A 24684-nucleotide genomic window follows, 5' to 3' on the forward strand; every position below is an offset into this window, starting at 1 on the left:
ATTTAGAATTTGGGCGAGTGTGCTTGGGCCCCTGTCGGTAACTTGGCTGAGGAGGGCATGAAAGAGCTGAAACTGGATCATACAATCCAAACCTGTTCTGAACAGGGTCCCACAAAATGAGTTTGGCCCAGGGACCGCAAAATCCTAATGAATGTTCCTGATCTGTCCTTCCTAAAACTCAAGCCTTCTCCCGTCATTTGTATAAGTATTAAGTGCGAGTGTCAAGTTGAATGCAGCTGGGAGGCTCGGTCTTTTGTCCAACACGTTCAAACACTCACTTTTGTCATTTAGGTAACCTGGACGTCATAAAACAGCAGCTCCTTGCAACCATGGACCTGCGCTAAAATACACGTCTGTTAAACTGATTAAATAGATAAAATGCTTAGGAATGTAACATCACAAATGAATACAGTTTTGACATTAAAATGAACAAGTCATTAAAAAGAAACATATACTGCCTTTTACAAATCAGTGGTAGGTCGTGCCCACATACAGAATAAATACAAGAAAGGCTTATGGCAATCGGAGCATTCTTAAAAAGTATGCGAACGGTAAAAATGTTCACAATGGGTGTATGCTGCTGGAAGAAGCGCCATTCTCGTTTTAGCTTAATTGGTGTGATAATATCTTCATTTTTAGGTACGCCTGCGTTGATAGCAATATCAACTGGGGAGAGGAGGGGGCCTAACCGCCAGCGCTGCCGACATTTGTGATGGGGAACCAGGTGAGAGTCTTTGTGTCAGCTCAATAGCCTGTGCTTCAGGGCAAATCACTTAATGTCCCCCACACCTACCAAAAGATGAATGCGTCCTTATGTAAACGTAACTTTTAGGTCGAGTTTGCACTATATAAATCTGCAAAACAAAAAGCGATATCCTCCTACCCTTTCTCCTGTACTGAGGACGACTGCAGCAGAACATGAAAGGAAATTTTGATGAAAAGCATGACCGTTTTTCGCACAGATTGCAGCGTTGGTACAGAAGGACACTGTGCTGCAAGACTTCAGAAAGCCCTGAACTCCAGGATTCACAGAGCGAAAGTGAAACTTCTCGACGTTCTGCGCAAACATCTTTCTATGGACAGTGACGTAATCGAGTGATTCTCGCCCTCTTTCTGCTGCAGACATGGACAATATTGCCCAGTACATGTCCCCGGTCGTTACACGCAGTGACAAAAAACAATCTCCAGCGGGGTGGCCAATCTCACCACGTGTGACAGTGACGGCCAATTGGTAGTATCCTACTGCACAACGCACATGCAGACCGCACATGACACAATCTAGTCTCACACCCTAGATTGTGCCTGGACCTGGGTGGTACGCTCTCTGGAACTACCAGGCAGATATGCAATCGAACCAGGAGAGGTAGGTACATTTATTTTTGTTAATTACTGGGCCCATCGTACAAGGGGGCAAAATTCAATAGCCCCGGCCCTGTTAAATAAGTGCCGGTGCTTAGCACCGGAAAGCACTGGCACAAATTAAGCACTGGCTTTACAAAGGCTATTTGATTGATTGAAAGATTGACAGATGCTGTTAAGAGTGCAATAGAAAACTAAAGCAAATAAACTATTTTATATACTACGGCATTAGGATGGCAATTGCGTGAGCCTGAATGCTACCAATATGATCTTATTTTTCTTTTTATAATTCAGCATAGTATACCACATTAATAAACAACCATTTGCAATGCAATAGGTCTAGCATTACTGAAAGTTTGAGCTATTGGCGTTGCATTATTATTTGCAATGCTGATAGCTCAAACTTTCAGTAATGCGGGATGTATTGAAAATCAAATGCTTGCTTCTTTGTGTGCTACACAAAAAAGCATCCTACATCGTCTCCCCTTACATGGGTACTCAGCAGGATAGTCACAAAAATTCTTTCAGTTTGAAGTCAGAGAAAGAAAAGTAAACACCAAGCTCCCTCCGAAGAGAGAGCTTGACTTTTGACCTTTGTTTTTGAATGCACAGGAAATGTGACAGGATAAGAACAAGATTTAAAGGCCTGTTTACAGAAAGGGGTTTTGTGGAAGAATACAGTACACGAGGTTTGGGCAATGGGAGGGGCGAAGTCAAGCTGGAGAGTCTAAGGCAAATAAAGCCAGTGTTAGAAATGGGTTTTCTGGTTGGCTACGGAGTACGCCTAACCCAGGCAGAACCCACCGCTCTAGTCAGGCTAAGGGAGTTACATACCCAAGATAACCCCTGCTCACCCCCTTGGTAGCTTGGCAGAACAGTCAGACTTATCCCAGAGGCAATGTGTAAAGCGTTTGCGCAACAAACACCAGTGACACAATAGGCACACCACAAAAGAGACTGCACACAAGGGTATATAAAAATAGCCTTTGGATTATATACGCATAAGCAAAAAACATTAGACCACAAATCACTGAGTAGCATGTAAAACACATTTTAACCACATAACATAAATCAGTGTGCCACGGGGCGCTTGTTATAAAGTATGCATGGGAAACACATAGGATAAATCACACAACATAAATTCTTGCGCCACTAGGCACTTGTCATAAAGAAGGCCTCAAAACACATCAGACCACAGCTACATATACTACTGTGCCACTAGGCACTTGCCAGATCACATTTGAGGCAATAATCATTTTTGCAACATGTAAAGTATATACCAGACTAGGATCACATAAGACAGCTTGTCAACCAGGCAAATGACATGGGCTAGACACCTGGGACACTTTCTGGAATAGCTATCAGCTCCACATTTCAAAAGGAGCCCCTCTGGAGAGAACCCCCTACTGGGGCCAACCTTGATAACATGGAATGTTAGCACCCTCACTAGGCAGTCGCAGATCTCCTGTGGGGCTTCTACAGGAGGTACTGTAGTTTTCACAAGAGTACTCTGAGTGGGATTGGGACCTCCGTCGAGGGTTATCTTCCCATTCTGTAGCTCCTGTCACCGTCTCAAGCCCCCGTGGCGGTTACCAACAGCAAGGAGTAGGTGGGGGAAGGGCCCGTTTTGGCTCTTCACATTTGAGACCTCCACCGGTCTCCAACATTGGCTGGACTGATCCCTGCCGCAAACCTTCAGCTCAGCTGCAGGCAACCTCGGCTTCGTGCAAACCTGGCGCAGCAACTCACCGGGACTTCTCCTTGATCCGCTTCGGCCTTTTCATGACTTAGGAGTTGGGTCGATCCTGGTGGTGTCCCTTGGTCCGCGGCATGTTGCGGGAGGCTCCCAAAGCGACTGGGACTCGGTCATGCCTCCCTTGATCGATGGGACCGCCCCAAGGGGGGCTCTATGCAGGACAGACGGTAGTTTCCCTTTGGCCCCTCCTTCGGTGTGGTTGCCAGGCAACGTCTGAACTCCTTGGCGCCGGCCGCATTCTGTGGTTCAAGTCTTTACTGGGCAGTACAGCTCTGCACGCACGGTGGCGGCCCACACTAGAGTAGGCAAATTAGCGCTCTCTCCGCGCTGAATGGGAGTTAGACGCGCTCAGCACGCGCTTTCTCAACAACAATAAAAAAAGCATTTGAATAGGTCTCCACTTTATGCGAGACCTATTGCATTGCAAATGGTTGGCAACTTGGCATCACGGACAACGGGAGGGAGGGCGGGGGTAGAAAGCATGGACAACGGGAGGGCAGGCAGGCGGAGGAGGAGAGGAGAAGGCACGGACAACGGGAGGAAGGGCGGGGAGGGGAAAAGAAGGCACGGACAACGGGAGGGAGGGAGGGTGGTGGGGGAAGAAGGCACGATGACAGGTGGGTGGGTAGAGGGCACCAAAACATGTGTTGCGCGATTCGCGACCTCACATCCCCCCATGTTGTTTGAAAAGCTGCGTGACGCTACCTGTGCCCCTCTACACACTCCACATTTACTTGGTCTTTCTCCTGCTGCGGGCTCCGGCTCCAAAAGGAAATAGTACACGCCCCATGTAGCAATCAAGTAAAGGGGCCAGTAGGCATGGGAGGATACAAATGATGACATGGCTGTACTAAGGAGGGACTAACAAGCCTCATAATGAATCAGAAGACAGCATTTACAAAGGACAAACACACAAGCCAATGAAAAATAAGGGCGGGGAGTAGACAAAGCTTCTCTTCGTACTGAACTACTGCATTTCTTTGCGGAGCAGCGCCTGCGCGCTGGCTCCCGCTCAACCTAAAAATGAATAAAAAGCATAAACGTATAAACAATGTTTTCACTGTACTGCTGATTCAAAGAATAAAATGTGGTCAACTTTTATTCCACAGAACGTTATATATTAGAATGCATGAAATGATTAAAGGAAAAAGACAAAGCAATGAAAAGGGCCTAGATGTGAACTATTACCCCATGTGTGCAAGTTTGAGAGGCACTGCTGCCATCACACATGCATGTGTTTCCCACAAGAGAGTGAAAAACTTGGCAAAGGGGAAGAAAAACTCTTTTTGATTCACAAACTATACTTGTAAGTTGTCATCTGCATGATTATCTCACAAAGGTACAGATTTACAACTGTAGTGAATTCGCCAAAGCTTCTGGTAGTGCCAATCCGTTTGTGCAATGGTGTTTTCTTTAAATTTTCTTTCACTGTGGGTAATTTTTCCCCTTTCAATCACACCAGTTTTGTTGGTGTTCTTTTCCTCTTTTCACCCTGGAATGCATGGTGGGAATGCACTGAATAAACATATGGATACCCACAAATATTCCAGTTTCTAAGGGTTACAAACATTTTTAGGCATCCACTCCCGACACATTTACTCCCCAACCCTTGAGTGGGGTTTACTCGCTATCTTTGAAAGTATTGAGACTACAATTGCAAGGCCACTTTTGCGACTACTTTACTCTCCTAGTTCGAGCCATCTGCGTGGGTACGTTAGATGTTCACACATGTAAGATTTGTATGTGTTCATATTTTTGTGCATTATCAATAACGTGCAGACTGTATTTTTTACACTGGATTACACATTTAAGCATTAATATAGTACCGATGCATTGGAAACAAATTCCCTGTTTTCTAGAAATGTGTTTTGAACATGTATTGACCAGGCCTCAATTTAATACAAAGTGAAATCTTTTCCAAGATGGAAGTCACCCATGTCACTCATGTCACTCATGTGTCACTCATGTCACTCATGTGTCACTCTTCCCCCACACGTCTCTCCGCACAATTTCTGCAGTACACAGTTGAGATGAACAAACTGGTTCATTTCCACTGCCACTGTTTATGCTGCTCCCGATAAACTTTCTGCGGTTCAGTTAGAAACTGAAACATTCATCTCAAGGTCCTTCCGCTGGTTCACATTGCCCCATTCATTCATATAGCGCACTATTGTTAACGTGTCCAGTTTGTTCTAGCAGCTTCGGATGACATTAGCATAGAGGAGGTAGAGGTATTATCCATGTAGTGGGATAGTGTTTAGGTGTCAAGGCAAGATGATGTTTACTTTTCATACTTCTTTATTTGCTGATTAAATGACACATTTGCTCACACCACAGTGATTCTGCAGTTTCTGTAACTGCATATGCAAAAATAGTGTATAAAAACCCTTGATTTTGGGGATGAGCCAGAAGACTTTCCTGTTCCACTAGGGATGCGGTCTGTTACGGTCTTGAATTTGCTGTCCACTTGGGAGTTAGAATAATTTCTGATTTTGCATTTCTCTATAATATTTTCCTATTGAGCGTATTTATGGCAATGACTTTATCGCCTTAGTTTTGAATTTTGTAACTAAATTCTGTTGATCTAGAACTCAGCTACTGAGTGGGCTCAGTTACTTAATGAATTGTATTTCCAATTTTTGATGATTTGGGAGGTGTCTTAAAGCGGGGGACACATTGCCTCTTGAAATTAAAATTTAACACCGTCTCCGATCCAGGACGGGTGGGCGTTTTGACTAAGGGGAATTTAGAGTGTCTAGAGTTTTGGGGTACCCCTAGCCCACACACATATAGCTTAGGGAATATAAAGTGAGGAATGCCCAGATACAGCATAAGAGGACGTTGTAAAACACACAAACTTTGCTTTCAAAGACATTTCAGGAAAAAACATTGAATAGAACAGAAGGCGAACAACGGGCTACAAGACATTTGAAATGTTTTATTGCACTTTTAAACAGCTAGACAACTACACAGCTATTTTTCCAAAGCAGCCTGCCCCTGCTGCTTCTCCCCCAGCTCTTGTAACAAACACATAAAGGCCCAGTTGTGCTTTTATTTGGAAAGTACATTCCAAAAAGTCCATGATACATAGGCAATTTATTAAAGGTTGTTGCTGCCACCTGGCGGCGAGAAAAAGTTCACAATGATTCTGAGCATGAGGACTACAAACAACAACCCTCCCAGCGTGAAACGGCCAGCACCAGTGCCCCTGAGGACCCGATCAAATTAGAGCTATTGACGTGATTAATATGTCGAGATTCCTCTAAATATAAATAAAAGTGGAGATTTAATGGGAGTGAAGGCTGCCTGGTAGATGTGTAGCCTGTGATTCAGCCGGGAAGCACTGGGTTCTGGGAGGAAACGTTTGAAGAGTGAAAGCTGGGGGTTTCATGGGGGTACTCTGGGTGCTGCTGAGTTGGGGCGCTGCGTTTGACAGCACAAATCATCAGGTTGTTCTGGAGCTTTAGTGCAGTGTGCCAGTTCCACCCCATTGCCTTTCAAATGCTTGAAGTCAACCAATGAGACACAAAGGGGCTAAGACGTAACTGCCAAGTGCTCAGGTCCGTGCTTGGGGAGCTGGCCAAGTCCATGTTTTTTTGGGATTCTTGTAGTGGTACTTTAATAATTGCCTAAATCAGTCACGCTGGACCTGTGAAACGTGGCTATAAAAAGAGTATTTTTTTTCAGTGTCTATACTGTGCGGCTGTCCGAGGCCCCCACAGGGGGGCCTTAAAGAGGGCAGCCCTCTAGTGCCATCGGGGCACCCCACACCCCCTTAGGGGCAGGGACTCAGGGAGGAGTCCCCCCAGCCTTGTTGTGGCGCACTATGCGAGCGTCACTTCCTTTGCGCGAGAACAGGGCATATAGGCCTCCCCCGCCATCTTGTCATCCTCTTTTGCGCGCCGGACACACTGTCTCCCATCCTACCGCTTACCCGGCATGGTTCGTGGCAGGCAGGAGGCAGAGAATGTTGTAATGTCTTTTTTTGTTGCAGGCGGAGTTACAGGGCAATCTGGAAGCAAAGGGGTACAGAAGGGTACCTCGGTGCGCCACCATAGGGTGTGGCAGAGCCAAATCCGAAGAGCCTCATGGGAGGTTCCTGGAAAACCACGTTGGCGCCCCGTTAGTCCTTCCTGCGGTTGTGGGCCTGAACAACTGGGGGTTTGCTATGCTACCCCCCGTCCTGAAAGGGGCGTGAGTAATAAGGGACCATGTGTCACATGATCCAGGAAGAGGATCACCAGAAGTGGCAGCACATATGGGGTTTGCCCCAGTGCTGCTTGGCTCATCAGGCGGGCAGGCGGCCCAGATGGTTGCCTGCCCTTGGATCGCCCGTAAGATAACCCACCATATTACATAACGGTGTGTGTAATAAACCTGCAGCAATTTTACCCAAACAAGAAATGTGATGTGTGTTTATTTATTAGCATGCATGTTACATTGGAGGGGTGGGGAAGGTTGCCAATGGTGGTACTATGCTGGTCACAAGAGACTCGCTCATGTCTCCAGTCTAGCTCAACGACTACCTCGTATTATTGGATCTATTTATTACTGGGACACATAGGATGCTGACAAAATGAGACTTACTGAATGAAGATAACAACATTGGGGCTAAAAGAAGCAAAACAAACATTGTAATATATGGACATGAGGGGGCAGCGAAGATCACACACAGCAGCCATTAGAATAATCTAGGCGTAACTCTCTCATCCTCATTCAATAGGGATCCTTATTTGACAAAGTGTACTCCATGTTAATCACAACAATGTATGCCTTATTAAAACTATATAGAGGAATGCTGGGTACCTCAACTAAACCTATACAGACGACCCCTAGTTCTAAGCCCCTACTTCAGAGCATTGACACCTTTGGACAATTGTTTGTGCTTTATACATTTATTTCATTTCAAGCACACACACCCTTTCCGCCCCCTTAGACTATGTGGCAGTGTGGATACTCAAGAAGCACTTAACGACATGTATAATGTTTTGTTCTGTAAGAACTAGAAAAAAAATGTTTGCCAAATCTTTGCTGTCCATCCTAAGTATATCTAGAATTTGGGTTTGAGGAATCATAGGTATTTGCCAACAAAGACCTTGTATGAAGTCAGCAAAAGACATTTGTTTAAAAATCGAATGTGGAATTCTAATATAGCCTTAGAGCCAGACGTAGCGGACTCTACTGACCATTAAAGGCCTGCTCCAGAGTTAAAGACCCGAGCCTTTGGCTCGGGCCTTTAACAAGGCAGTGGGCATTTAATAGCAGGTAGAGCTCCCTACGGAGGGCTCTAAGGCTATCAGAACATTCCACCCCTAGAGGGCAGAATGTACTAATTTGTAAAAACAAAGGCCTCTCGGAGCCCAAGGGGATTTAAATCCCCTCGGGCTCGCAGAGGCCTTTGTTCACAGCAACAGCTGTGAAATGAAAAAAACATTGGAACGTTGCTCTCTGGGCTTCTACCAGCCATTAGAAGCCCGGAGCACTCCACTGTCTTCAATGGAGCGCTCAACATTCCAATGTTCTAATGTGACTTACATCTCTAGGCGAAATATCACTTTGTACTTTTGGGAGGAAAAAACACAGTTGATTGCTAAAGAGCATGAACTCATGTTTGGAGAAGACAGTTTTTTTTAATGCAAGCTATGCAGCTCTAATGCAGCTCTAGCTGCTAAAAGTTTTGAAGTATGTTTTAGTTATATTCCTTTGGAACTGCAACACTTTTTTTATGAGTAATATTTCACTTTCTGTGAGACCATTTTTTTTATTACTCCTATAAAGGAATTTTATGGGTCATGAAATAGTGACTGGCGTGAAAGCAAGAAGGGCAGATCTTACAAACACAGATATTAAAATCGACCTCATCTAATGTAGGTCTACCCTGGCATTTTTACCGGTATGGAAATAGTATTTTAAAGCCTTTATTTATTATGGAGTGGCAGCAAAAGTTTGGCTGCTGGGGCAAACATGATCTCTAGCAGCCTGGTAAAATTGATAAGCATCAGAAATATATTAATATGGTAACCGTTTCAGGGCCCGATAAACAATCGTTGAAACTAATCATGAATGAATACTCTAATTTTCATTCCATAAGGTAAAACAGTGAGGTATGTGCTCAACACATTTTAACTTCGGTGATAAGGGCCAGGGCTCATATTTTAACATGCACATTTTATTTTTCTGTTCTACTTTATTGTGTGATGTAAAGTTTGAAGCGTGCACTCAGTAATTAACAAACTTTTAGTTCTTAAATAAGGGCCAGGACACCTGCCTACAGCATAAATCTACAAGTTTCTTTCACTTTATATACATTGTTTTATATTGTCATGGTTTTTAGCAAACATATAATGCAATTTTACTTACATCATTGAGAATCGAAGTGCAATAAGTAGCAGAACTGGTTTTCCCCTCCTATTGTGACTGGGGAGGGATAGACTGAAAAGGAGAAGCTCTCATTGGCATCTCTAAATCAAAAGAGGTGGTGGAAAAGATACCCTTCTCTTCTGCCACTCTTCCTATTCTCTCCCAGATAGCTAATTCATGCTAAGTGGTCAACGATTAACACCCTTAGGCCATTCCTGGGCTTAAGGAAAGCCATTGTCCTGTGAGCCAGGGTTGTTAAGTGTCTCAGGCAAGGATGTGTATTCCAGCTCTGGAGTTGTGATGACTGGCAGCCCAAATTACATTCTTTACAAAGTTACTTTTCTTCTTAAGTTATCTAAAATCTGATATCATTAGGGCAGATTTTTTTAACTAAGTAGAGATTAACTCGGATGCATTTTTCTAGGCTTTCACTGGTGGAGGTATAAAATAAATATTAAAATATCACCTAGATTTATTAGGGAAATGTCAGGACAGGCCTACAAAGTGAAATAGCTTTTAGGTTTTATTTCACTGCGAGGGCACACTAACCCCAATATGTAGTGTGCACTATTATGTTATATTAGCACCCTCTCCTGGGTGCTTACAAGGCACACTTTTAGGTGTAACTTATGAATATGTAAAAATTGCCTTTCCTACTTAGCAAAAACATTTTCCCTGCCATGTATCACTGCAGTACTCCTAACTGATAGAGATTTTTGTCCTAAATGTAGGTTGTGAAAAACACCCCTCCCCACATATGACATTAAACTTTCCATGTCTTAGGTGCACTGAAAGCAGCCTTCACAATGCACTTGTAGGGAAGATAAGTAGGCCAAAAATGGAGTTCCAATGTACAGCACATGTTTTAGAGGGAAAGCACAGGAACCGTACAACTTTTTAGCAGTAGTAAAGTGTACAGAGTCCTAAAGCCAGTACAAACAGGGCCGAGTGAAAAGGGTAAAGAATCTAGGGTGACCATGGTGAAAAGACGGATTCGCTACAAAGGACTTCTGCCCAAAATTCACAGATGTGTCGTTCACCCTAGTTAGACTGTATAAATAGGTATAATCTGTACCCTGACCAGCTACGCGTGTGTGTGTGTGGTCTAGCACAAGATTTCCTTCCAAAAGCCATTGGACCGGTTCAGTGGATCGCTTGCATAGCACCGCCAGTCCCAACACTTCAAAATTATGAATTTATACCGTAATTATTATACCAGACCTGGTGGCCAATTCCCAGTTCATATTTACAGCGTTTATAAACATTTTGTCTGAAAAGCTCAATTCTGAAAATGGGGTTTGATTAGCTGTGATACTTTTTGAGAAACGAGATATGAACCATTTTGCACTTTTGAAAGACAGAGTGAATTAATGGAGATATTAATCCCTCTTGGCTGTAGAGAGGTCAAGTTACTTAAGGGAAATGGTCAAAATTGGTTATTTGCCTCTGTTAAAGCTACAGAGGGACTTTACAGAATGCAAGGAGATGAGTGGAAAATGCAGCCTGTGCATGCCTGCCACACAAGCTTGGTAACAGGGCCGGACTGGCCGTAGCTAGCACCGGGCTTTTCCCCGGTGGGCCGCCAGGGTGGGGGCCGGTTTTGGGCACCAATGGGGGCCCGTTTTTGTTACAGGGCCGTTTTTGCAGCATAGCTCCAATATCGGCCCTTGTAACAAAAACGGTCCTGGCAAACAGCTCGGCCGCAACCCCAACTCACCTGGGGGCCGACTGTGCACTTTGCCAGGGCTGGTTTTGGTTCCCAGTCCGGCCCTGCTTGGATAGAATGGCATGCTTTCTCCTAGGCCTGTTCAACTGCAGGCAGCGTCAAGACTCTGGTTTTCTTTTATTAGTGAAAGAGGTCGTGCTATTGGTGATGTCAGAAAGTGCTGACATTTTCTTTTTAGACGTGAGAGGTTAACTTAGTTACTAAGGGGTGGACTTTGGATCTGCTAAGAGATCTTTCCTGTTAAGGAAGTCTCATGAAAAGGTGGATTTTTCCTCCAACAAGGCACTCTTTCAGAACAGAAACAGCATCATGCCGTTGGAAAAGTTATGGTGGGGCATTTAGGACCACTTAAAATGGATTTCAAAACTCCAAGAGAGGAGAAGAAGAAAAAGGATTCCAGGCTGCTGTCGAGAAGGAAGTCTCATCACCTGCTGGAGGAAGCCTGCAATGCCTTGTTCTGAATTGGCACTCAAAGACTTTCTCCAACAACTGGCAGTTTTTGGAGTGGAGCCACACGTACAGTTTAAATCTCAGTCTGTTGTGGACATTCACTGATGGAGAACTTGCCTCCTGGAAGCAGCTTGCTTAGGAGCTCAAATAGTTGTTATACGGTGGACGTCTGACCTAACAGAGACTTTAGTTTATTAGTTTGTTAACAAAAGACTGAGGGATACATGTACGACCATTTCATTTTGCGACTGGCAAATTGTTATTTTTAGCGACTCAAAATTTGCGACCCGCAAAATTAGATGTACCAGTGTGTCTCAGACACATTTAGTGATTCCCAATGGGGTCGCAAATGACCTACCTCATTAATATTCATGAGGTAGGTCGCAATTTGCAACTCATTGGGTATGGAATGTAATCACAGGGATGGTGGCCTGCTGGGGTCAGCAGAATACCAGGTCTGTGATTGCTTTTTAAATAAAGCAATTCTTTTTTTTTTCAAAAGGAAAACGGGATCCATTTAAAAAAGAAAAATGAAAGTTTCCTTTTCATTTTTTAAGAGTAGGCAGTGGTCCGTGGGATGACTGCCTGCTCTTAAAAAAAGTTTTTGTTACCATTCACAAAGGGGGAGGGGTCCCCTAGAGACCTCTTCCCGATTGAGACTTCCTTACCACATTCTTGAAGCAGGCAGTAAACTGCGATTGCTTTGCAAGTGCATTCCGGTCGCAAAACAATGGTACATCCCCCTGCGACTCGCTATTAGGAAGAGATGTCCCTTCCTAATAGAGAGTCGCAAACCATATTTAGCGAGTCGGTAATAGGTTTGGTACATGCCATTTTCGAGGTCGCAAGGGGGACATATCTCCATTTTCCCCTGCATCTGTTGTAGGATGCATCCCATATGCCTTGCTAAGAGACCTAGGTTCACTGAGACCAATGCAAAAGTACAAAGAGGAAACTAATGTGAGAAGTTGGCCTGGTACATGCTGTCCACTAATTAAAGTGGGCACGGTGCACCAGTAAAAACAAACCTTTGTCATGTTCAAAGTCAAAGATAATCTTTAGAAAGCTATCCTAGTGGTAGCTGTGGAGAGCAGCCTTCAGGCTTAATCTTGAAGAAATGTAAAGCAGCTTGTTTTACCAGAATATCACCTCCTGAATGACTAAATGAAAGGAGAACCACACAGTAGTTATATATACATATGTATTTATTAATATAACACTCTCTACTATCCTCTACCTAGGGATAGAACACAAAGCACCCAATACTGGATCAATAGAACAGTCGTAAGTAGCACAATACACAGCGGGCTCCAGGGGGAGACCGAACCATATACTGAAAAAATGGTATTACAATCACAACTTGAATAGGCATAGTGCCTAGAGCACGTAGAATCGCTGGGACCCCAAGAAACCACGGAGGATGGGTGCAGTGAGGAAACACGACTGCGTGCTCCATACAACTCAATGAGAAAGTCGCAGTTGCAAAGTTACAGTTTAAGGACACTTCTAGGAGGACTTCAAGCAAACCCTTTGGAACATAAGAGGTTATAAGTCCAACCCACCCATGGATACCAAGGTACCCAAGTTACCTATCCCAGAGGAGCCGGGTGCATAGGGGTCAAGTGGTGTCAGAACCCTCCGTCATTTTCAATGGAGTGCCGGGAAGAAGTACTGCTGCCGTGAAGGTGAAAAGTGCCCGGTGGAATCCAAGCCTGGATTCTGGAGAGAAGAAACCTGAAAGCAGAGGGGGCACTTCAAGTGACCAGGGGCTCGGTAGTTGAATGCCCACCGATGTCGGGTGCTTCAGATGCGATGAGGGGATGCTCGACTCTTCAGCCACGAGTACCCAGAGATGTCTAGGACAACCAGGAGCTAGAGGTGAGCTGTCCCCCAAAGAATGTCGAGTGCTGAGGGGTCGGTGTCCGGCTGGAGCACCAATCAAGCCTTGACAAATGTAACCCACGCAGGATGACAAACAGGCTACCAGGCTACGGTGTGGACCAGCAAGGTCCAAGGAACTCTCCAAGCAATGGAGAGTCAGGGCACATCTGGAGCAACCTTGGAAGCCCAGAAACACACAAGGTGACCTTCGCCAGGACCCAAAGGCCAACAGACCAGGAGTCGCAAGGAGACCTCAAGCAAGTTTGCAAAGTACCAGCCCACGGAGCACTCCAGTGCAAGGAGGCCAGAGTTTAATGGTGAAAATACTGCTCGGGGTCAGGACTACACAGAGTCCAATGCACAAGCTCGGGAATGGTCAACAAGCACATGCACTTGCAAACGTACATGGTGCACAGGGGTTCGGGTCACGCAGTCCCCATGAGGGATACTGGCCTCAGAATTGCTGAGAGGACAGATCGACCTCAGGGACCTTCAGAAACCCACCTCCTGTGTTGCTGAAGTCTTTGGAGTCCTCAGGAGCAGCAAACCGGTCAGATGCGCTTAGGTACCTGTGAATGCAGGGGAGTAAGTCCTTTACACCAAGGGAGATTCTTCAGTCATCCAGCGTCGTGCAGACCGTCGAAGTACGTGGTATCATCTTTGCAGAATCTCCAGGTAAAATCTAATGTCCCGTAGCCAAGTAACCCATTTTACCCACTGGAGAGGGTGGAACAGATTCAGGGGTCCTCCTATGGGAGGGGCAGGACAGAGGGGTGGCTACACTCATGTCCTTTGTCCAGTTTCATGTCAGAGTAGGAGCCAATGACTCCCAGAACTGGTTTGAGCTGGACTATGCACAGTGACACCAAATGTGCCCCTAGTGCAGCCTTTCTGGCACTCTCAGAGTGCACCCACCCAGCCCCAATACACTAAACCCTGTCTGGGAGGTGGTTACACCTCCCTGTGACAGGATGCCTATTGTCATGCCTTCCTCTGCTCAAGCTCGGCTCAGCAGCAGGAGGGCAGAAATGTGTCTGTGGCTGGCAGCGTCCATTTTGTGCTTCCCGGGTCGAGAAAACTGGTACCGGGTAGACTGGTGACCCATGAAGGTTACTTCTGAAGGGTGGAATCATACCTGCCACACCAGATACTGGTGTGGAGGTATGATTCCAAGGTGATTGACACCAAACATGACATGTTTCTACTCAGCCATTTTATAGATAGCATTTACCGCAAGGTTATAATGCACCCTTACCTATATGTATGGCTGCATCACCAACAACCGGGGAGAATGGTCTCCGAAGGCTGCAGAGGGGCCCTACTCATGCAGGGGCACCTTCTCACGTCAAACCCAGCCCCCTGACTTCAGGATTGATAAGGCGTGCTATAGGGGGTAGGTTTTAAGTGTAGTGATGTAGATAGATATAGTGAACCTATATCTAAGTAAGTGGTGCAAGCACCAGCTTACACAGGCCGCAGTAGCACTTCTGTTGTGTCATTTTGAATGGCCTCTCAGGGGTGGCATAATACATGCTTCAGCCCATGGGATGCCTCTGGGGTACCTATGCCCTGGGTACATGTGTACCATATACTAGGGACTGATAAGGGTACCCCAGTATCCAATCTGGAGTGTACCTAAAGTACATACATAGCAATTTAAAGGAGAAAGCAGATAGACGTGGGTCCTGGATAGCAGGATCCCAGTCAGACTAGTCCAAAAACAGTGAGACACCAGCAAAAAGCGGGGATAACCATAAGAAGCAGATCCTACTTTCCTACAACTAATATAAAGCTTGTTTTGCCTTAAAAGTTGGATTTGATACAGATCCTACTGATGCACATATAGCACTGGTGTTAGTCTAAGGTGGTGTATTATGTATGTGGGTGCATAGGCCAAGAGAATGCCAGGGCCACAAAGAGGTGGCGCATAGTCAGTGTGCCCCCCCTTGCAAGGACAACCCCAGAAAGAATCCCCATTCCAAAATCAGTTTTGGTACCACCTGCCAAGTGAAAGGCATACTGGTTGCTTGAAGCAGTTGTTCTGCCTTTTGCTAATGTACTGCCCCCAAAGCAGGCACAGTTTGCGAACGCCTCTGAGGCAGTGCACTATCTGTAACAGGGCATACTGTCCCTGTTTGCATCCGGCACACCTAGCTAAAGATGAGCTGAGGCGCAGACAGGATCATGGCACCCTAATACCTCAGATGTCAGACACTCTCTAAAGATTACTACACTGTAGTACCTGTACCCCATCTCAGAGACAGTCTCCAGGTTGGTCGTAATGGGACAATCTATGCTCTAAAAACTTTTTAGGTATGAACATAAAAACTCCAGCCTCATGGCATGCACTTGTGGATTGGTTCATTCATAAACTGAGTGGGCAGTGGAGCTTTAATATTTACTATCTGGATGATAGGGCTGCTTTAGCTCTAGTTGAGAAGAGCATTTTGATGCACATCAGGAAAGTCTTTCAGGCTGAGACGGAGCTGAATATCAAAGTAAGAGACCACCAAATAAGGCAGGTATTCACTGAGCACTGAGTGGTAGACAGTGGAAAGTTGAAGTCTCTTGCCCACATTTCAGACTATTGTGGACTGGGAGTCTCTCAAGACGGAGAATCAGCAAGTGGCCGTACTGGGCCTCTCAGGGTACTATAGGCGAGTTGCTAAAGGACTTGGAGCATTACAGCGTGGCTGGCGACCAAATTGGCCTCAAGACGCCAACCCATATTTGGGAACTGGATCTAAGAGCCGCAGAGGACCATTTGCATTCTGAAGTACATCCAATGTTCAGCCCCTCTGATGAATGTCTCGAACAACAACATATATATTGTACAGACAGACGCTTGAGGCCATGGCTCAAGGGAGGTGACATCACAGCTAAATGAGGATGGATGAGGATGGGCAACAACAATCTGTGGCTTCATCAGTGGGGAAATTTGCCTTCAGCTTACAACCTTATGAAAAGAATTCTTTGTTTCTGAATCATCTTGATCATTTCAGAAGCTTGCCAACTCCCGCAAAGGCGCCCTGAAGCACATCATGGACCACGTGTTCTTGGATGCCTGCCAAATGCAAAGACAAGTTTGTGGAATCATGCGCTGGGAGCATGACCCAGTGTTCAATTTCGCCTTGAAGGGGTATGTTTGAAAGTTTGTATTTTGTACATTCACTGGCACATCACTACTCCAAGGGAACACTCGTTGCCAAGCAGTGCTTTTTTGGAGCCATTAAGCGCTATCCAAATGATTTCCCCACCCGGGCCCTGCAGGATAGGATTGGTATGACCATGGAGGGGCCAGAAGGAAGACAGGAGTAAAGATGAAGGAATTGGCCATCCATATGCTGAATCATTATAGGAGGCCATGTTAAATTACATATCCAGATTATTTTTACAGCATAAAAAAACCTCACGTTTGTTTGCCATTTTACCTTAGGGAAATTGTGCTGACCATGCCCTGTTAGGTTCATGTCATGGATGATTTCCTCAGGAGGGACCACCTGAATCAAAGCAAGGCCAGGGTTAGCCCTGCATTTAAACTACCTATATAACCACTCCAGAACCCTCATGGGACAGAAGCCTTTTTTGTTTACACTCTAGGCTTGATCTGTGTTGCAGTTTGGCCCACCACTTTGTAATTTCTGCAGCTGACTGCAGGGAAGTCACTGCATCTAATTTTGTCCAGATGTAAAAAAAAGTGTGCACTACCAACGTGTTCATGAGCTGTCCCCGAATTCTTGATGCAGGGTGGTTGGCTCTACATCCACTGGTACTTACCCGAAAGAGCAGGTAAATGAGAGTCTCTCTGGAAACTAATAAGGCAACAGTGATTAAAGGGATGTGGAATTCCAAACACTGTGGTAGAGGTGTGACACCTACTTTAATAAGAAATGATAGTGCAAGAAGTCCAATACAAGATGTAGAAGAGAAGGACATTCATTTAAGGTTTTCATATTACATTTTTTGAGGAGGATTACGTTAAAAATATAAATAATTTACACTCATACTCTATACACGCTGCTTGTACTCAATGCTGCAAGGTGGGGTTTGAAAGCAATATCTTTGCTCTGTTAAATGTCAACAATAGCAAGGTTTAGAACAACTGATGTTTTGCAAGCAGTCGAATGCTTATTTTCAATACCAGTTTTTATTATTGAAACTTCTTCTATGCTGTGTGATTCTTGTAAAAACTTTGTGTTTCGCTTTATTTAAGTACGCAAGGTCTTAATTTTTCAAACTTTTTTTTTTGCATATTGCATCCATACCAAAAAACATTAAGGAACAATGTGTCATAACAGAGTTATTCTATAGTCTAAGTCCTGGCTCAGCAGCTATGTTCCATCCTGCGCCTCATTGGTGTTCCAGTTGACCTGGAATGTTGTCCTGTGCCGGAGATTCGCAATCTGAGTCCTTGACAACCGCTCCCCGCCATACTGGATGTAGCTTACTAACAGAGGGCTAAACTCTTTGGGCAAATAAAAGTACACGGAGAGCGGTTCAGACTCTTTTACAGTCCCCATGACCAGGCAATGTCATGACCAAGAGTTGACGACATCTGACTAATTGTTGTGGGGTTGTAGTGTTGAGTGTCATTCCATGTTCTATATTCTCTGTATATATTGGTGGGGTGAGAATGTCCATGCATTCTTTGCTGGCTGAGATGTGGATGGTGCACCTGCTCTCTTGGAGTTCAAAGAAAGGAAGACTACTACAAGTTCTCTGCGTGTTTGGATCTTTATTATCAAAAGGGAATACTAGAGGGGTACAGGCCTCCTTACCCGCACCCCAATGTGGAGCCCGCCTGCTGGTGCTCTGTGTGGGATCCTTCATGACTAGCTTCCTTCGGATTGCATCTCATGTGTGGGAGAGGTGCTTGGGCACTTGACAGATGGAGTACCCCTAGGTTGGGGGTTCCCCTGAGGTTACATGCTGCTCCATAATGTTTAGTGGTAGCCAGAGCTGCTTTCTTCCCTTTCCCCTGAATGCCTCCCCTACACTCCTTTCCTTTTCCTCCTGTTTGCGGAATCCATTGTAAAGCCGAGACGATCACTGACTTGCAATCGCACGCACTTGAGTGAAGTGGGGAGTTTTCTGTGTTCATCTTCTGGAGGCCAAGGCAGTTTATGAAGCTAAGTCTGCAACCTGCAACACCTGAACAGAAAACTGTGGCCAAGGCCGCTCTCCCACACCAAGAGCTGAGCTGCTGCTTCAGGCCAGTAATCTTGCCCACAGTGCCAGGACCCAGCGACAGTCCCTTGCCGGACAGCGGTCATCTGGTTCCAACCTACAGAAGCAGAAGAACAGTTCACCCTGGCAGCTGGTGTCCATAGGGATGTATCACACCCGAAGGAAGGGCACATTTGAATCTTTGTTTTCCTCCACTTTTTGGGGCAATTCTAAATCTGATTGGTCAGTTGGCTGCTGCTCTTTATGAATACAAGCCGACCACTTTGGTTTATTCAGAGTTCACAATTTTTTTACTTGCGAGAGCTGATTACACCTGTACAGAGAAAGGCTAAGACCAGAGGCAGGAAACATTGCCTGACTCCCCTGAAGGAGTAGGGAACTTAGGCCGGGTCTGAGAAAATACTTTGATTGTGCTGTAGACTGGAGAAGAGAAGGATGTAAGCAGACAAAGAACTGTTGAAGCTGGTAGGTACTTCTTATGTTAGAGTCAGCCCGTTTCTCGAGCTCACTGTTCCGCGTGTCTTTGACACAGCGTAAGCAGTGTTCTGCTTGGGGAATATTTACATTTGTGCTCTGTGTTTCCACGCGGCACTCCTCATGCCCAGTATGTATGTGTTATCCCTTGAATGTGGACGGTCATGCCTGCTGGCTTTAGGCGTTAGTGAGCAGAGGTCTCGCTGGGCGACCGGTGCTTGAGGTGCGCTGTCATGGGCTCCATGTTCTTCTGTACTAGACTAATGAACTTCACTGCCAAGAACTTACCCGAGTGATCCTGAAGTCCTCTTTATCTGCATGCAACAAGAACCCGTCTGGCTGCAGACCAGAGCTAGCGTTCATGTATTCGGAGTTTAGTATGGTAGACCCTACCAAGACTGAAATCCTGCCTCTCCACAGCAAGGTGGTGCCTGCAGGGCCACAAGGGCAGGAGGGAGGATATGGAGAAGATAACATCGAATAGAGTACAGCCTGCTAGAGTTCCCCTTTGTCCTCTGCACAGACCAGGAAGAGCGCCATTTTCCCCACCTCTGCGGGGGTATCAAGACCTCAGGAGGCCGCGTGCGCTCCCGGGCTGCCCTTTTTAAAACCAAGGAGACCATGATCATCTCCAAGTGCTCACATCGTCCCGTCCCTGCATCCCACAGCTTGAGATGAAGATATGATGCAAGGCCCGTGAACCTCCACGTTGGTACCTTAGTCATCCTGGCACAGAGGACATCTCACTGCCACCTGAACAGAAGAAGCGCATTGCAAGGGTGAAGCAACCCTCAAGCCTGAACACAGACATGACCTCCAGGAACTGAAGGGTGAATGAGGGCTGGTCAGGGCTCTGCCGGGGCACAGCAATTGCCCATCAAGCAGAATCTAGAGCAGACCTGCCATGAAATGAGCAAGGCTTCCATACGCCAAACACCTTGGTATCTCCTTACGCACAGACACTGCTCTTTGGCAGCTTTTAAAACTGGTCATCCTGCTGCCACAATTCTTGATTGTGCGTAGTCCAGTAGCACACATATCGATACAAAAAATGTGTCTGCCCACATTCAGTACCTCTTACAACACTATAAATCTATGAGATAAGCAAATCATATTTTATAGAAATAGTCTTATCTTTCTTTTTTCTTCTGTTGTACAGCCCCAGAGAATTGCCCTGACAGTGTTGTATTCTACTCTGGACATATCTCTGGCACATCCAGTTTTTACTGCATTTTCTTCTACTTTCCAATCAAAGTTCTGACGCATCATCAGTGAATAAACATTGTTTTATCTCTCTTTGGAAGGTGTAAGTCTAAGCACCTACTGATATGAGGGTTTCTGCACTTTGAAACATGCTCGTAACACTGGGTAGTAAGTGCTAGACAAATGCAGTCACAGGACAAGAACACGGATTTGCTCACTGTAGGATACCAGGGCATTCCACATAGACCTGCCAATGTGTACTTCTTTTCTGCTACCCCAACAAAGGCCACTTCCGGTCACTCTGGCATGCCTGCCCTTCTTGCCCATCCCACTGTAGAACATCACAGGTTTGAAAACATAAGGGAATGCATTCTGCCTTGTGATTGGACAGCCTCAACTCCACATGGGCTAATAAAAATGTGTGTTATGTTTTTTGGCTCAGTAACCCGTTAAATCTATACCATCAATTGACACTCATTGATTATTGTTTCCTTTTCAAATCATAATAAAAAATCTTCGCATTTGTAAACACGTGTGTGGTGAATAGCGCCTTCCCTTGTCAAAATCATGACGAATCCCAACCGTAAAAGAAAGATTTCTCTGTTTTCTTCCAATATTCATGGAATTGCTTAAATCAGTAGATATGGTTTAAAGGATATGTACATATTTTAGCGCCATGAAACCTGCGGGTTAGCACATGCTTTATAGATAAAAAATAAAATTATTTTATGCCGTGCTTAATAGCACAAATGTATAATGTATTTGGATTTAAATAGCAGGTATCGTAATAAGGCAATTCAATGATACCTAAATCATAGACCCTGGAAGGATGAAAGTCTCATTAGCTCGTTTCAGCTTGGAGAGAAGCCGATCAATTTCAAAACGTGAGTCGGACATGCATATTGTTGGGGAGGTCCTCTTGGAATTCTTTGTGAATTCCATTCATTTTTATGCAAATGCATTTTTGATGCTAGAATTGTACATAGTGTGAGAAAAGGCAACGTTGCAGTATTTGGGGGGAGGGGGTTATTCACCCCGTGGAGAAACCCTTTCTACTACACCCCGCCAATGTAGGTCAGATATGAGTAGTTAATCCATTCTTAGCTAAGGGGCGTGCTCCATCTATAAACCCACCTTACACATACACTTACCCTTTACTCTTGACAGGAGTAAATGCCCAACTGTGGTCATGTTGGGAATGAGCGCTGGGAAGTGATGTGATTTACTCGCGTAAATGCTTGTTTGTGGGCGTGCACAGACTTTCCAGACATTACTTCTTTGGAAAACCCTCTCCTTGCACTTTGGAAAAGATCTACTCATCCAAAAAGTGTGTGTGAGTAAATCCTTTTGCTTTTTCATTCAAGCCCCTTGCACACTTAATTGCAACTCAGCGGTGCAAATGGCTTTGTGAGAGGAGCCCACAAACCGTTCACCTTGTAGTGCTAGGTGGTCAACAAACCCACCAAGGCCTAAAAACTGGCTATTCCTTCGCCTATAAATTTCAACAGAAATCTATACGACACGAAGTGCAGGACGCACTTGGACACAGTGCCAAATAACTGCACACAAGGAGCATGCCATTGCAACTCCATAAATAAAACAAAAATGACCATGTTTATTAGAGTCTCTGCTTAAGAATAAATAATTGTCAAATCTTATTGGTTAATTATTAATGGCAAATAGGCTCACTCGCACTTCAAGGTGAGTAGAGTAAATTGTTTCCTTGCAAGAAGGAGCTGTTCTCAACAAGATGCTCAAAGGTATACAGAGGTGGATGACTCTCTTTCCAGATCAACCAGTGGAAGTCATCCAGGCCTAACAGAGTCAGCAGTTGGTAAGGCTTCCCTTCTGGTATCTTTGGCACAATTCTGGCTACCCCTGGTGTCTTTCCGGAAGAGGCAGAAAGAAAGTGGGCGGGTCTCCGACTGCTCTGTTTTCTTTCTTTAGCTTTCTCTCCTTGTCGGTCTGCTCCCCCAGGGCCAATGATGGCTTAGCGTGGACAATGGCTCACATCTGGATTGTCATCAGATGTCGAAGGCTAATGTCACCCCTTCTGCTACCTCTAACATTCTGGTGAGTTGATTTCCTTGGAACAACTCGACTGTCAATCAGAAGAAGGAAAAAAAACTAGACGGCTATTCAATCATTACACCTTATGCAGGTAACCTCAAACAAATTGTTAATTCTTCCAAACAGGTTGAAGAATTGCACTGCAAGAGGTGTGGTTGGATTAGCTATGTCGGCTCAAAGTCCTTAAGTCAATCGTGTCATAGCTCCAGTGATTTTCAGCTCGATCGCCACTCTTTTTTGGTGGAACGAGTGGCAAAGACAAGGCTATATCATGGTCCTGGGACGGCTGACCATGTGCAGAGCACTGTTAACCATGGATCGTGCAAGAACATAAGAGCAAAGCCACACACATGGCCCCCTTACAAGGCCTGCCTTAGATTATCTACTAAAATAGATTTTTGCCAACAGCTACTGCTGGCAACCTTCAATCGAGCTCCTCCTTCGAGCTGAAACTTCTTCATAGCAACCTCAAAACCCTTTGTAGGAAAGAGTCCTCCAGTCGCAGGTGCCATTTGTGGAATTTGAAACCGAAAGTAATCGATGGCTATTGAGGAAGAAATTAAAGCCCATGCTGTTCTAGCTTCAGATCTTAAGACTATCTTCCCCATTGGTCAGGCATTTACTAAAGAATGGCAGAGCTACATAAATTGACCCTTTGATATGCTACTTTGGTGATTAGAGCATTTTCGATCTTAAAAATGGTTTCTTTGACACCCAGCTGGTACATGCAGAAATACAACCCCAAATAACGAATTGCAAGTGATCAAGGTGGCCAGAAACCAGAACCTCTGCCAGACAGTGCTCCAGCCCGCTCCCTGGTGTACAGCGGAAGAACTCTCTGCTGAGTAGGTAAGTGTCCTTGTGTATTGGGATGTTCCTGGCACCTTTGCCTAAGAAACAAATACATGTGGCTCCTTTGTCTTATGGTTTACTTCTCATGTGAATGCAGTGGTGCAAATGTGTTTACTTTTATGGTGCAGTTTTTACAACATATTTTTCAAAGATATTTGATGCTGGGAAAGGTTTTAAAAATATGGAGGACAATTGTCTGTTGCGTTAATCCATCAGTTTATCAAAGTACATGAAAGGAAATAGTTTGCTAGCTTTTGTAAAAAATGTAGGAGCCATATGAGAAAATGTAGGAGCCATATGAGATATCATTAAAAACATTACAACTGGAGCCAACTGGGAGATGCCTGAAGCGTCTTAAATTTAGATCAACTATTTTTCTTTACTCACAAAACTGAGAATGGAGAAGATCTGGTGATTTTCATTATTTTCTTGAGCCGTTCCTTGTGAGTTCCATCTGCGTGTGACGGTCTCTAACAAGCTCTAGTTATCTCCGAATTTGTTAAATTGCAAACTGTTTTGAGCACCGCAACGAATGACTGGTATACATATAAGCTCTGGGAATCTCTTATTTTGCTCAAGTGGAATTCCTTTAAGGTTCAGAATCAAGCTATAGAGGTAGACATCTTCTGCAGAAACATCTGAAGTAAATGAAACGTTTGTCTCTTTGCTCTGGAGACTTGGAGGTGAAAAGATGGGTCCTAGTTTAGGACTGTACCAGCCAGTGACCGATAGTTTGATTTGCCATTCGTCTATAAATTCCTGGTTAAATGTTTTTGTTTTACATTCGGGGAGTGTCCGATGGAGTCGTTGGCCTATTTCATGCATGTGCAGACGCTATCTGTGATAGAACATATATGTATCCTTTTTTTCTTATATTTCTTTTATTGATTTTTGCAAGCAAACAATACAGTTCATTAATACTGCCCCATTTCCCAAACCCCCACAAATCCAGAGAAAAGTAATGTATATATATTCTAGTGGCACAATGAATACACAATCAGATCCCGTAAGATGGCGACACATGCCTCCATCTTTTATTGTAGTTACCTTAAGACAAACCTGGCACTTAACAATTACACATATTTGGCTGTGTACTGCCTACTTACAACTTTAGTGAGCGTTGTCGGTACTCTGTTGACGCTGCCATTTCTTGCGCTCATGGAATGAGATCCTTGTTTCGTCAAGCTGGAAGAGAACGTACAAGCATATAAGATAGTCTTTCTTTTGTGTTTACCTTAATACCACTAACTCTAGAATGTGCAGCGATGGAGAGGGTGGAGTGCTGTTCACCTCCTCGCCAGGCAGCAACATCTTGACCTTAAAAACGATTTAAATTTTACTGACAGTTAAGTTTGAAAAAAAAAAA

The 24684-nt window shown here is 44.8% G+C and overlaps 1 protein-coding gene across 6 annotated transcripts in view; it reads right to left on the bottom strand.

Annotated features, from left to right (window-relative positions):
- The window catches only part of LOC146821982 (uncharacterized), a 441926-nt gene that overhangs the window by 217053 nt on the left and 200189 nt on the right, over positions 1–24684 (bottom strand). For all 6 annotated transcript variants that reach the window (XM_085613073.1, XM_085613071.1, XM_085613070.1 and 3 more), the window contains one exon: positions 24425–24503. In XM_085613073.1, coding sequence (XP_085469199.1) covers positions 24425–24503 — 79 coding nt within the window. The remainder of the gene's footprint in view (positions 1–24424; positions 24504–24684) is intronic.

Source organism: Triturus cristatus, chromosome 6 (assembly GCF_964204655.1).
Source record: "Triturus cristatus chromosome 6, aTriCri1.1, whole genome shotgun sequence".
Classification (NCBI taxonomy): Eukaryota; Metazoa; Chordata; class Amphibia; order Caudata; family Salamandridae; genus Triturus; species Triturus cristatus.